This window comes from Danio rerio, chromosome 3 (assembly GCF_052040795.2).
Source record: "Danio rerio strain M-AB ecotype USA chromosome 3, GRCz13ab, whole genome shotgun sequence".
In the NCBI taxonomy this organism is placed as follows: domain Eukaryota; kingdom Metazoa; phylum Chordata; class Actinopteri; order Cypriniformes; family Danionidae; genus Danio; species Danio rerio.
The window spans coordinates 10,573,783-10,589,075 of record NC_141023.1 but is presented as its reverse complement, the minus strand read 5'-3'; the positions used below and the strand labels follow the sequence as shown (position 1 = coordinate 10,589,075).

The 15,293-nt window shown below is 37.2% G+C and overlaps 1 protein-coding gene across 1 annotated transcript; it reads left to right on the top strand.

Annotated features, from left to right (window-relative positions):
* Positions 1 to 11,420: 11,420 nt before the first annotated feature.
* Positions 11,421 to 14,475, top strand: zmp:0000000997. The gene is made up of 3 exons (NM_001328098.1): positions 11,421 to 11,477; positions 13,461 to 13,540; positions 13,617 to 14,475. Exons 2-3 carry the CDS (start codon positions 13,490 to 13,492, stop codon positions 14,376 to 14,378), a joined length of 813 nt encoding a protein of 270 aa, NP_001315027.1. The 5' UTR covers positions 11,421 to 11,477; positions 13,461 to 13,489; the 3' UTR covers positions 14,379 to 14,475.
* Positions 14,476 to 15,293: the final 818 nt, after the last annotated feature.

Genomic DNA, 15,293 nt, shown 5'->3' with positions numbered 1-15,293 from the left:
TACATTGCATCTACATGCATACAATTCTCACTAGATTATAAGTAGATTGCTCGGGTTAGGGTTAGTGTTAGATGACATGTACTTGCAAAGTTTCTTATAGTCATTTAAATGTCTGTTGAAGGAGCAGTATCATTTACATTTAGTCATTTAGCAGACGCTTTTATCCAAAGCAACTTACAAATGAGGACAAGGAAGCAATTTATACAACTATAAGAGTAACAATGAATAAGTGCTGTAGGCAAGTTTCAGGTATGTAAAGAAAGTGTAAGAAGCAAAACATTAGTAATTTTAATAATAATGTAGTTAGTGGAGGAGTCAGAGAGGGAATTGCATATTAGTAAGGAAAGTGGAGACTAGGAGACTAAATAGTTGAGTTTTTATTAGTTTTTTGAAGACAGCGAGTGACTCTGCCATTCTGATGCAGTTAGGGAGTTCATTCCACCAACAGGGCAGATTGAGCGCGAGAGTTCAGGAAAGTGATTTCTTCCCTCTTTGGGATGGAACCACGAGGCGACGTTCATTCACAGAACGCAAGTTTCTGGAGGGCCTTTAAATCTGCAGAAGTGAGAGCAGATAAGAAGGGGCGCAGCCAGAAATCGCTTTGTAAGCAAACATCAGAGCTTTGAATTTGATGCGAGCAGCAACTGGCAGCCAGTGCAAAAGGATGAGTAGCGGAGTGTCATGTGCTCTTTTAGGTTCATTAAAGACCACTCGTGCTGCTGCGTTCTGGAGCAGCTGAAGAGGTTTAATAGAGTTAGCTGGAAGCCCCGCTAGCAGAGAGTTGCAATAGTCCAGTCTGGAGAGAACAAGAGCTTGAACAAGGAGTTGAGATGCATGTTTAGATAGGAAGGGTCGGACCTTTCTGATGTTGTAGAGTGTGAATCTGCACGATCGAGCAGTTCTAGAGATGTGGTCAGAGAAGTTTAGCTGGTCAGCAGATATTAAGCACACAGTCTACTAATACTCAAAGAGACCATCAAAATGTGTGTGATTACTGTGTGTGAATAGGTGTTGATTACTGTTCAGAGAGAGCACAGCTGAAATATTAGATAGTTTTTATGTATGTCACACATTTGATTCATTTTTCTCACTCTGATATTTGTGCTATTTCATGATTTTAACAATATGTAAATAACGTACATCAATTTGTAGGTGTGTCCAAATTTAATTATGGGCCTTAGACATAGATGCTTGTCTGATTTTAAATGTATTAAATTAGCTTCTTTTAGTCTTATACTGTTCACCTAAAATCATTTTTTTTTGTAATAATTTTCACTCCCTTGTCTTTCCATCCCTGTTTACATTTCTATCAAATACTATCTGCATGTGTGTGTGTGTTAGAAATCAAGATGACTTTCTCTTCAAAGCTCTTAAAAGGGCTAAAAAACATTTATAAACAGTATAGTGTAGACATTATAATGGCAAAGTTTAATAATCAAAGTGTAAAATCTAAAATGATTTAAAACATTGTATTGTTTGCTGCAATATTAGCACTATGTTTTTTGTTTTTCTGTTTTCTGTCTCACAAAAAACTTGACAAGCTGAGACAACGGCTGCAACGAAATGATTTCAACCCTATGGAATCCTACATAACCGGTTTAGTATGAAAGATGATAGATTGTGGTTTGCTGATGGAGTTTGTACATACAGTAAAGCACTAAAAACATCGACTGAATTCTTTTACATTTGTTCTAAACAATTACATTATATCCCTTTGGTGAACAGACAGTAATTGTATATATGGAGAAGAGCAGAGGGAAGGCATGAAAAGGATAGTAGCCTACTCCTTAGTGGCCTGCTTATCAGTATTTTCTTATTTGAGTGCCATTACATTAATGACAATTAACTTTTCAATCCCTGTTTCCAGCTAAATTAATTTACAGTTCTCATATGTATCTATCTGCCTACAACCCCAAATCAGAATCGAGTTGACACAGTATGGAAAATGCAACGTGGTGTATGTGTGTGAATGAGTGTGTATGGATGATTCCCAGTTATGGGTTGCAGTTGGAAGGTCATCCGCTGCACATATGCTGGGTAAGTTGGCGATTCATTCCGCTGTGGCGACCCCAGATTAATAGAGGGACTAAGCCGAAATAAAATTAATAATAAAATAATAATAATAATAACAACAACTAATGAATAATAATTATTTATTATAAGTTAGAATTAATTAATCAGCAAATTTTGCTACACAAGCTTACAGAAAACCAAGTAAAACGGTCATCCGGTCAGTAAATTGAGCCAACTGATTCCCCTTTTATTTTGTAACCCTCATACTGAATTGGCCTGCTGTGCCCTGCTAATAATGTTATGTCAATCCTCGCTTGTTTTCCTCACAACTATATGTTATGACTGTTTTAGTATTCCACTATAGTGCACACATCCTAATGATATGTTATTTTCTAATTGGCCTTTTACTCAAATGAGCCATTCATATGAAATAGAAATAGGCCTACATGTCGCATTTTATTGCAGGAATTAAAATGATAGTTACAGCTATGTTTACATTAAAATAGCAACAAAAGTTGCTAAAATGAGTCATACGGCGGTGAATTACTGCCTTCTGGAGGAAAAAAAACAATCTGTAATGCAACCACTAGATGTCCGTACAGCTGTATATAAATGAACACAAACGTATGCTGCTTGTGCCAGATATTAGTCAATCGTGTTTTTTTTTCCAAATGAGCCTTCACTCAACATGGCACATCACATAAATATTTAGATATTTCTCTTTCTTTATTTATTTGTACCATGACTTCATTATTGAATTATCATTTTCTAAAGGAATTATTACATCAAGTGGTGTGTCTGTACTGCACTAATGTTGTAGAGTTTAATTTACTGTCTTATTTTTATTTTTATGATGATTAATCTGTTTTAGCTATTTGACAATTAATTATCCAAGTTGAGGCTTTGTCAATTAGTTGTCCGTTTTGTGGGTTTGTACTATTTTTGTGTGTTTGGATGATACAAAAATGAAAGATTATTGTGATTAATTGAATTCCTTGTTGTCTCTTGACTTGACACACCTATAATACAAAAATAATCTGCAAACAGACAAACATATCCCACACATATAAAGTATATGAAATCTCAAACAGCGATTGTAAAAAAAAGAAAGTGAAAGCAAAAGTGCACTTGCCTTTGAAACAGTGCTTTTGTATTTTAATGTCTCCCCCTTGTGGCTTCTAATAGAAATGCAGCAGTAACTTCCAATTTCAAAGATTTTGACGTCATTGTTGTGGACATGAAGGTCAAAGAATTAATTTCATTTGGTTTTGTTGATTATGGAACGGGGGCTTTACATAAAAAGAAAACATATTTTCTTAATCTTCTTGTCTTATTAACAAAATTTTATATCCATAAATGTAAATTTTTAAACCAAAAACCTTTTTTTTATTTTTATATTTTGCTTACTGAAATGCAGTATAACTTTGAAACAGTGTCTAACTCTTTTACAAAAAAGGCTTTAAAAACAACTGAAATTTGTAAATTATATAATCTTTTTCTTTAACGTGTAATGTATTTACCCCTCCTGTTTTTTTTGTTTGTTTGTTTGTTTGTTTGTTTGTTTGTTTGTTTTGTTATCTGTTGTTGTTTCTTTTTCCAAAAATGTTGTTCTTTTTGTCTCTTTAATTTCTTGTTAACATACTGTGATTGTATATTCTCATTTTCATATATTGATAATAATAATAATAAAAAAAAGAATTAATTTCATCCACAGCAAGCGAAGCTGGTTCTTACAAACCTGTGATTTCTACAATATTACATCTTTACAATGTCACAAACTTATCAAAAATGCTGGTTGTCTATGAAAAATCGGACACAGGATGATACCATATTCATGGATGGTAATCAGTGTCATGGTTTGATAGTTTTTCTGCATCTGGAGTTTGGCCTTTTTATAAAGATACATGACTGAATTTATACAGACAAACGTTTATCAGAAGCTCCACACTCAGTTTCTTCCTGACCTTCATCCAACAACAATCAGCCGCCAATATTGATGGAGAACAGAGAAAAACAGCAAAAGGGATAAAGCAAGGAAGCTCCAATGCAGTAAAATAATAAAGTGGCAGCCCAGAGGCCTGATATAAACCCTTTGGAATGTCTTTGATGGCAAAAACTTCTGGCCAGCAAACACTGAAAATGACTAAACAAGATCAGAGCAGTGGGAAAGACTAGAAATGTGTTGTGAAAGACTGGAGGAGTCTGTGAGGGACTAGTTATAGCCAGAAATGACTCAATCAACCAAGACTATAAGTAGGAAATAACTAAAGGCAGGTTATTGAAATTTTAGAAAACAATCTACACCTTGGGTCTGCGTTACTTACTAAATATTCAATGGCCCAGAGTCAATTATTCCTTGTATAACACGGTTACCACACCGTTCAGATGTCACCCTTCAGACATTTTTTGACATTTATCAGGTTTTAGTGCTCAAAGTGCTCTTTGAAATTGAAATTATTTTAAATTACCCAGTTTAGTGATGTCAAAGTGATTATTCTAATATATAATGTCTCTCTCTGTCTCTGTCTGTGTGGTGTGAGAGAAGTTTTTGTGGTTTTTCTTTGTGCTGAAGAGTTTGTGGTTGTATTGTCAAAAGACTTTGCTTTGATGCTTTGTCAAATAAGCAAATGAGCTGCTAAAACCTGTGCAGGGATGTATCTTGTCATGTAAGCGAGTTCATCTTCTATATTCAAGTCAAATGTTGTTAGCAGTTACATTGAAAAGCGTATTTCAGTAGTAAGTAATGCAGTTATCTTACTAAAATCTGCAATATTGCTAATGTTCAAAGTTGAATTGGACATAGAGGTCCATTTGGACTCTGGTCCATTTGAAACACTTGATGCTCAGTTGCTGACCTGAGCAAATATTTTTCACTCATGAACTATTGCTCATGTTTTCATATCCCATGAGACAAACAAAGGGAAAATAGCTTTCAACTTTCACTCACTGTGGTTACAAGTGATAGTCACATGCTCTAAACCATAGGTCTCAAACTCAATTTGTGGAGGGCCGCAGCTCTGCAGTTTTGCTCCAATCATAATCAAACACAGCTTATCCAACTAATCAAGGTGTTTAAGACTGCTTGAGACTATTAAGCAGGTGTGAGTTAGAGGAGCTAAAATCTGCTGAGCTGCAGCGCTCCAGGAACTGAGTTTGAGACCACTGCTCTAAGCCTTTAAGATAAGCTAAAGATGCTTCACACAGTCATGATATTAACACACACACACATGTTGAATTTTCATGTTTTATGAGGTCTTTCCAAAGACATATTGATGTTCATATTGTACAGACTTTACTTCTGTCATCTTCCCCAACCCTACCCCCTAAACCGCACAGAAAACATTTGCAGATTTACATTTAAGTGAAGTTTTTTAAACTAATTTCGAGAGGAGCACGTGATATAATTGACAGCCGCTGGCCACCTATCTACACTCATTAGTTAGCCAATCAGATCTATCCTAACTCACTATAAGTAGCCTAGCTAGATATTACTCCCTTATCTTCGTTTTCCGAAGAAACCCCCCATCCATCCCTTTCTCCTTTACAAAAAAGGGGAGCTCTCGAGAACCACCTGATCTCGTACTCCCCTCACATGCTCTATTGACCTGGCGGGAGCCCTGGGCTCAACTATCTCCGAGCTTAGGGTTCTCTCCCGGGACAGCATGCCAAACCTGCTTACAGTTGTCAAGCAATATCTAAGTGTGAACTCTTGAAATTAATAATAATAATAAAAAAAACTTTGTACTGTGTGACCAAAAAATGTGCATGAGTCAAAAATACTGGCATTGCTACACTTGTGGGCAGGGGCGTGGCCTGCAAATTCGAGCCCTATAGAAAAGTTTTTCAAGAGGGCCCCCCAATGGATAAGTGAAGAGGAGGGGGGAGGTTGTTTTGCAGAAGATGAGGTTAGCAATCTCCGAGGTGGGGGGTTGTCAAAGACATTGGGCCCTATCATATACCCGGTGCAATGTGGCGCAAGGTGCGACGCAATAGTTGTTTGCTAATTTCTTGATGCAAGAGTCGTTTTGAATCACGCTGTTTAAATAGCAAATGCATTTGCGCTCATATGTGTGCCCCTAGGCGTTCTGGTCTAAAAAAAAAAGGAGGTGTGTTGAGGTGTATTGCTGGCACGTTGCTATTTTGAAGAACTTAAATTCAATAGACCAGATCAAAGCCGGTCTATAGTCCAGTGCAGAGCGTGTTAGTTGTGCGCCTCACTGACACACTGCTTAATACACACAGGATGTACAGCAATACGCAAATATCTTTACAAATGAAAAATAATTAAAGGAATAAAATATTACACAAATATTATTTTCTATCCTACATAAATATAAAAACCATACTTTCTTCATCTCTAAGGGCTTTTTCAGTTTATTTATAACAGTTTGCTTTCGTATAATGTTATTATTATTATTATTGGCAGTATTATTGTAACGGGGAGACTGACACGGAGGGATCCATTTTGCAGTATTTATTAGACACAGTTCAAACACAAACGTCCAACACGCACTAAAGTGCGAACACACATCAACAGCACTCAATAAAGATCGTGGGGCTGGCGGCTGACACAGAGTGATTTACCAGGCATAGATCAGTGGCAGGCGGCATGGTTCAGAGTCCTTATGACAGGCGTGGGTCGAAGGGCAGGCAGCGTGGTTTAGAGTCCGTGTAACAAGCGAGGGTCGAGGGCAGGCAGAAGGCAACTCAGGGTAAGAAACAGTCCGGGGTAATGCACAGGAGATCAGGCAGGAAAGAACGCTTAGTAATGCTGGCCGGGGCTAAACAAGACTTCACCCTGAACAGTGGTTTGAGTGTGGCTTATATAGGTGGCGTGGGTCATTACCGGGATTCAAATCAGGTGTGAGCACAATCAGTCTGTGAGGATGATGTAATGCTAGAAGTCCGGAGATGGCGGCCTCTGCTGGCCAGCGAGGGGAATGACTGGGACCGAGTCGGTGACAATTATTAATTATATGCATATTTATATTTGTTTTATTAAAACAAGCTTAGATTTGTTCACCTGTCAGGTTGTAGACCATATGGGGCACAGTATGTGTATTAGGATTTAACTCAGGTTTTTAACCACACTTCATTATTATTGTTCATTTATTCGTTTGCTGGAAATTAGAATAAATCTTTGTGCTTAACAAATAAAATGAATTATGTAGGCTAATGGATGTCTGTGCGTACAAAGTTTCCCTATCCACGAAAGTGAAAATAAATAATGAGAAGGCTCATCGCTCATTCTCGTCCTGTAGATGCTCTGTTTAACTGTTTTCTTACTATTGAACCGCTCAGTTTTTCCACCTACAAAGTCCGCCATGTAAATAGCAAATACGCTATGGTGCGACGTAACTGACTCTTAAAGGGAATGGGAGATGAGACTCTGATTGGTTTATTTTCAAAACACACCTATGGGGTGTGACTAGGGATGGGTATTATTTTTAATACATGTATTTAAAATGCTTATTTTTAAATACAAAATAGTATTCAGTAATTTGTCTTTGGGGTTGATAAAAATGGGTTTATGTTTTGTATCAAAATACTTCAGTGTCTTGTATTTTTGTATTGTAAAATACTTTGTAAGAAGTATGATGATGACATAATAAAAACAGGGCTTTAGATTGGTGCTTGCTCAGTTATTTGCCTAGCCTTGAGATCTGAACAGAAATTGATTAAAAAGGTGGTTAATGCTTGAAGTATGGATGGAAATTATGCAACACAAGTAAAGGGTTCAATTTTAATGATCTAGGTGCAGAGTCTAAATTGCATGGCGCAAAAGCATTAAGGGCGTGTCAGAATCCACTTTTGCTATTTTAAGAATGGAAACATTTGGTTTGCACCACGGCGCATGGTCTTACAGGTTTGTGCTTATTCTCTTGTTTCTCAAAATAGCAACGCTCCAACAATGCGCCTTAACACACCTCCTTTGTAGACCAGCACACTCATGAGTCCTTCCAGTGGCACAAATTGATTTACTATTTAAACTACGTGGCACAAAACAGAAAAATTAAGGTTGCACTAGTCTGAAAATAGCAACACATCGCGGCAAACACATCTTGCGTCTTATTGTGCCGGGTGTATGATAGGGCCCAAACAAAATAACTGACAAATGTCATGGGTAGATCTGGGAATAACTCATTAAAGCAATCATTAAAAATAGTATACTGCACAGTGCTAAGACCAGTCATATGTACTGGCAGTTTTTAGTAATTTGGGAGTAGCATCTTTGCTTAGGGAATGAGATGGACTTAAATATCAGTCCTTAAGAACAGAATGTGGAGCCTTCAGCACATAATCATTCTCAGTCTCAGTGCTGCAGGTGGAAATGCAGAGGAACTTTAGAAATATAAAACAACTAAAAACTGTGTACTGGTGTTCACTAAGAGGGTAAACGGACTCTTCCAGTTAAAGAAGAACTGAAATTATCTTGGAATAATGAGTATACTGTACAAATAATTGTAGTTTTAGATGGATGCCAAGATGCCAAGAAAATAAGACAAACAACACACAAATAAGTCTTACAGTGGCAATTCTTACGATAGACAGTTTCAAATGCCAGTAGATGATCTGCAGATACAGTATACAGTTAAAGAAGAGATGTCAAAATGGCACAATACAGTTCATGAGACACAAATATCTAATAATACTCCAGTCTATACGGCAGCAGCAGGATATATATATGAGCAGTTTATTTGCCAAAAGTGATAAAAAAAACGTTTTTTTGAGATTTCATGTTTCATGTTTATCATGTTGTGTGTTAAAGAGTATTGCAAAAAATATGATTTATGGAAATCTCTAATACTAGAGATTTGAGTAGTTTTCAGACATGTTCTACATTAGGTTTTGACGATTTCAATTGCAAACAAATCTACATTTATTGAACAAAAATAAATAATATAGCATCTTCATATACAGTATCACCCTTTAAAGTATAAGACTGTTAAGAGATGGTTGGAGTTTTATTGGCCACACAATGGATGGAAACACATTAAAGATATATAGTACTCTATTCCAACTCATTATCTGCATTGCATGGTTTTCACAGTGATTAAAGATAACATCTTCCAGACAGGACTTTCTGTATGAAATCTGTACAAAATGTATGCTAAAATGAAAGAGAAAGTCAGTTTAATGGTGAAGGGATTGATAGAATATGCCTATTAATAGAATGTTTGCGAAGAAATGTGATGCTTCCTTGTAAAAGTATTTTGTAGTATTTTCAAAATACAGTATTTTATTTTGATACACTTATGGCTGCTGTATTTTGTAGTTTATTTTGTTGCATGTAAAATGGAGGTATTTTGTATTTTATTATAGTGGGTTAGGACTGGTTAGGAATCCCCCCTTCCACCCTTACTTCTCCACCTTACCCTTCATAGGGGGCAAGGTGGCCCAGTGGTTAGCACTGTTGCTTCACAGCAAAAACGTCACCGGTTCTAGTCAGTCATGACTGTGTTTGTCCACCAGATGCCACTGTAGTTCGCCAGCAACCACCAGTGGACTGCAGTGGCTTTAGAACTACATTTCCATACATTCTTTCGCACACACACCCGGTCTGTCATCTACACTGATTTACAACCACAGCTGTCTCCGTTCTCCGTTGATTACCTGGACTATATATTCAGTCATTCATTCTCTGTTTGTCAGTTGGTCGTTGTCGTCTTTGGTATGTTGTTCCTGATCCTTGCTCTTGTATCTTGTTATAGTCTAGTTCGAGTTTAATCTGTCTTAGTTTCTTGTTTTGTTTGTTTGTTTGTTTGTTTGTTTGTTTGTTTGTTTGCTATTTTGTAGTGATGGTGAAATGAAGCTTTCTGAACCAGTGAAGCGCTCGACTCAATTGTATCGGGAAAAAGGTTCGTTACTCGAAGCTTTCTAAATCAGAGCTCGATGAGGACCTCTTCTGGTGAAAGTGTGGGAAAGCACTGTGTTGCCATAATGTCAAATGTTCATAACTGACCAACTCATTCATGTAGTAATACAACAACAGCAATATAAACAAATTACTCAATTACTGTAGTTTTTACACAAGATATATTACATTACACAAGTGATGACTGTGGTAAAATCCAAGGTATTCAAAAGTTTATCATAATACAATTAGCCCTGCTCCAAGCGGGGATCAAACCAGCGATTCCTGTGTGGGAGGCGAGTGCTCTAGAAGGATGGCATGTGATTGATACTATAAGGATGCGCTCGCCAGATGGTCTCTGTTAAAGACAATACTACGATATGCGGTGGTTTTCTTTAAAGATAGTTGTAAAAAAAAAAATGCTAATAAAATTTAGTATGGTTCAAAACCTTTTTACTAAAAATTACTATTGTATTTTAGTTTAATTACTGGTGTGTGGGACTGGTGCAGTGCTTTGAAACAGTACAAATGTATGTAATCGACGCCTAATCTCTCGCTATACACTTTACTATAAGGGTGTTTAAACCTTTGAATCAAAATTTGAAGCAGTCACGTGGGTATAGGCGAAAATGAAGCTTCGAACGTCACTGATCACGTGATGATGGCAAAACGAATCAAGCTCCGGTACACTGCTTCACTGCGAGATGTATCGTTTTTTTGATACATGTTTTGAAGCCTCGGCGCACAACGTCACATCACTACTATTTTGTTACTTTGTACTTTGGATTTTTGTATTTTTGTCACTTTCACTGCACTATACATCAATTAAACTGCACTTGGATTCTACACCTGTTTTTTGTTCCTGTTTTGATCCCATAACATGACATAGTCCTTTAACAGACCGGCGGTCGTTTCTGTGCGTAGTTTGCATGTTTTTCCCGTGCTCGCGTGGGTTTTCCCCGGGTTCTCCGGTTTCCTTCCACATTCCAAAAAGATGCACTTCAAGTGAATTGATCAATCTAAGTTTAGCACTCATCATGCAGCATATCTCTTCATAGCATTCATTTTAGTCATCAGCTCTTATCAAGGGGGGAGTTGTCGAGATCTACCTGAGCTCAAAGTTCCCCTCTTGCCCTGCAAACTGAAAGGAGCCTAGGGCTCAAGGACCTTTTGGCCTCAGGGCTGTCTCCCGGGACAGCATACCAAACTTTCTTATAATCAATCATCAGCTAAGTGTGAACTCTTGAAAAGACATTTCAGTGTGTTTTTGCCCATCCCTGTGAATGACATTTGCAATCTCCGAAGTAAAGAGTGGGGGGTGGGGAATCTCTGGGCCACCCCACAACCCATCGTTGGGCGCCTAAACTGCCAGGGCCCTATGCATTCTGTCATCCTTTTCCCCCCACTTACAACGCCCCTGCTTATGGGGACTTTTGGTCCCCACAGTGTGATGAATACCAAGACCACACACGCATTATAAAAAAGCCACCTCAACACTTGGTTAGAGGTGTAACTGTTGTCTGACTGTGTGTGACGGGCATTTCTGATCATCTCACACCGTTGACAAAACAAGGACAGAATCATACAACTAGAGCAACGATTTTCTCAGGTAAGAAAACGGTCAATATAACACTTCTGTCATTAAAAGTTTAAATATTTCTTTATAAAGTTCTGCTATCCCACCAGGAAATTATGTGTTTAACAGACATCTAGTAGACATCTAAGCTTAGACGTCTTGGCTATACTCAAAAAATGACTTTTGCTGTTTGTTCAAACTAAAATGAGTTAAAAAAAAACGGGTTTTACTAACAACTTAATTGTTTTAAATGCTGTCCACTTAAGTTAACTTAATCAATTTGTGTTGGGTCAACATGTAGGAATTGTGTGGAAGGCTGGAAGCCAGCATTTTCTTACAGTGGCTTTCTTAAAGGGGCAAAATTTGAGAATCTAATAGACATCTAAGATTAGTTCAAAACTAGACTAATCATCAAATAAACAGGAATGATTGACTATGCATGCGAGGTCTGTCTAATCTGTGTATTTGATGACTGGTCTACATTAGGACTATTGTTAAACATCTATTAGATGTTTACTGACAGATCAAATTTAACTCGTTTATTTTAGCCAAGATGTCTATGTTTATGGCACGGTGGCTCAATGGTTAGCACTATCGCCTCACAGCATGAAGATCACTGTTTAATATCCTGGTTGGGCCAGTTGGCATTCTGTGTGGAGTTTGCATGTTCTCTCCGTGTTGGCGTGGGTTTCCTCCGGGTGCTCCGGTGTCACCCACAGTCCAAACACATGCGCTATATGTGCTAAATTGGCCGTAGTGTATGTAGTGTGTGTGAATGCAAGAGTGTATGGGTGTTTCCCAGAACTGGGTTGTGGCTGGAAGGGGAACCAATGTGTAAAACATGTGCTGGATCAGGGCCGGAGTGGGACTCCTTTTCAGCCCTGGAGTTTCAAGCCTTACACTGGCCCACCTCAGTTCACGACTGACTATATTATAATGAGGTCATTTCCAATTCAGTTTCTAATGACACTATCACGTCTTTTTCAAGGACACAGCTGCTTTAGAACTTCAAATGTTTTTCATAAATATGAGAACATTGAAGGGTAGCTATATCTCCAACACTATTCTTTAAAACATCACGATGTTCTTTCCTGCAATATCTGAATATATATTCTGTGCAAAATTCTTTATAGACATCCAGTCTTTTGTAATGGTGGTCACACAAAACATAAAAATAAAATATGTACATCTATAAAAGCAACCCAAACAGTATTATACTGTATGTCTGTATACTGTTTTAAGTGTATGTAACGCTAAAAAAATAAATAAATAAAATAAATAATAATAATAATTTACTCAGGGGAGGTTCGAACTTGAGTCGGCACAACGTAACACAACGTGCTGACCACAGGACCACACTGGCGCTGTTAGGCTGATGCATTTGGAAGAAAGATCTGCAAGACTCTTTCAACCACAGTTTTACTTTATATTAGTGGCTTAATTTTTTTCTCCTCTTTTTAGGGGAGTAAAATGATTTTCATTAAGCAGGTGTAATATTCATTTATATTAATTGTTCGACTTTTTATATTCACTAAGGTGCCACTGTTTGGGGTCGAATGATAGTTACATCCTCATTAACCTACAGGCTTAATGACGATTTTGCTCATGGGGCTGCGAGGAAATGAATAAAAAGAGCTGAGCTGCGGCAAAATAATTAAAAAAAGAGCGAGGCTATGATCAAATAAATAAATAAATAAATGAAAAAAGTGCGACTGCTGAGAGTGCAAGCAGCTACGGACACCGGCCCTCACGGCCAAAAAACAGACCGGCCCACCGGGAATTCTCCCGGTCCTCCCAATTAGACAATCCGGGCCTGGCTGGAATAGTTGGCGGCTCAGGCGACCCCTGATAAATAAGTGACTAAGCCAAAGGAAAACGAATGAATGAATGTCTATGTTTATACATCTATTAGACATCTATTAGACATCTACTAAAAGTCAAACAAATACAATTCTTGCCGGGATGTGTTCCTGTTGTCTTTCTAATGTTTCATGGTCTATATGTTACTAAATCTAGATGATCTGAGGAGTTCAGACTGAATCAAGATGCTGGTGATCATTGAAGCTCTTCTCCTCATCTTAGCAGCTCTAGAACAGGTGAGCTTGTGTTTTAGGATGAATGTTAAGAACATATTTACTGATCTAGTGATTTTTACGATTGCTGTTTCTGCAGGATCACACAGCCGCTGCTGTAGATCGGATAATTTCATTGGATATGGCACCAAATTCTGTCGATGACCAATATAAAGGCTGTAGAGACAAAATGGCAAATCTGGTAAAGACCGAATATCTGAAGAAGGAAATGAGCAACTCGGAAAAATTCAGAAGAGCTTGGAAAAAAGGGGAAGATTTTGTCAAGGACCAAGTTGATAGTTTGACGAGAAATAATTTAATTGCAATTTATGTGTACAGCGATGCTAGTGTATATGATGATTTCAATTCTAACACTCGCAGTGATAAAATCGAGTACAAAAAAAAGAAATACAAGTGGTATTCATTTCACTTTCTGTTGACTGAAGCGGTTCAGGTTTTGAAGAAAACACAAAAGAAATGCTTTTCAACTTTTCGTGGAACTAAAATTGAGTTTAACAAAAATGTGTTGAACAAAAAGGTTCGTTTTGGCTCGTTTGTGTCATCGTCTCTCGATCGTAAAATAGCGTCATATTTCGGAAACAAATCATGCTTTGAAATCAAAACTTGTAAAGGTGCAGAGGTCACGAAATATTCCAAACTTCCGCATGAGAAAGAGGTGTTGATTCCTCCGTATGAAGTTTTTAAAGTCACTGCTGTCAGCATCAGAAAAAATACAAATAAAAAAAACCTTTGGTGCGACACTGTGTTCACTTTAAAATCCTCTGGGGAAAAAAGTGACCTGGACTGTGCTCTGTTTATGAAATCAAACAAGACTGTAGCTAAATACAATGTCATACATTGAATTTCAATGTAAATCAATGGGGTGTGCATAGTTAGTGTTTTTCAGTCACCAATAAACTTCTGGTGAAAGGTTTATGTGACTATTTTCAATTTCATAAGGCTTCTTTTAGAGCATTGATGATGTTATTTAATTAAAATACAATCAGTTAAATAAATTTAAGCATTTATTTAGTTGTTCAAGTGCAAAACAAGATGAAAGACCGTTTAAATGCAAAACCCGTCAGGGGGAGTTCAGAAACGAAACTCCATTGGAAATATTGTGGTAAATTTCCATATTTTAAAGATGTGGGTGCCAAACAATGATATTTAATTCAGTGCTTTTAGTCCAGTCTGAGACCAACTTTATATTGTATCCCAATCAGGCAGTGAAGATCATTGATTTTCCACAGAAACCAGATGTCAAATGTGGTGAGTTTATAATGGCTTGACAGTTCACTGGAAGCGCTTGAGCTGGTTTACTGAAAATTAAAAGTCCCTGTGCATATACCCCATTGTTTTTCAGCTCGGTTCAATATTTTTTTGACATAATTTGTTCTCATTATTTCAATATAATAATGTAAAGTACTTTTAAAGTGATCCAACTGAGGGATTTTCATGTTTCTGTTTAATTTCCTCATTTATATCAACAAACCTTGCAATCTAGCTAGCAACAGCGTGTTTTTGTGTTTGGCAAAGTATGTGTGTATGCAAAATTATGATGATCTTTTATGTATTTTCTTTAATGTGTTGATTCAATGCATTTAAAAAATCTCCAGAAATCGTCTTACATGCTTATATATTAGCCCAAGAATATAGCTCTAAAATTAGAAGTTTGGTTTTGACCATATTTGGAATGATTATGAATATTAATGAGCTCTCCTCTGACCTATATGCTTTTATTTTTGAGACTGTAATATTTTCATTTCTTGTGTAAAAG

Bases quoted from the DNA above. Each gene is read 5' to 3' on its own strand.
- zmp:0000000997 (NM_001328098.1), top strand. From the start codon at position 13,490: ATGCTGGTGATCATTGAAGCTCTTCTCCTCATCTTAGCAGCTCTAGAA. The intron at 13,541-13,616 runs GTGAGCTTGTGT...CTGTTTCTGCAG, and splicing joins TCTTAGCAGCTCTAGAACAG to GATCACACAGCCGCTGCTGT.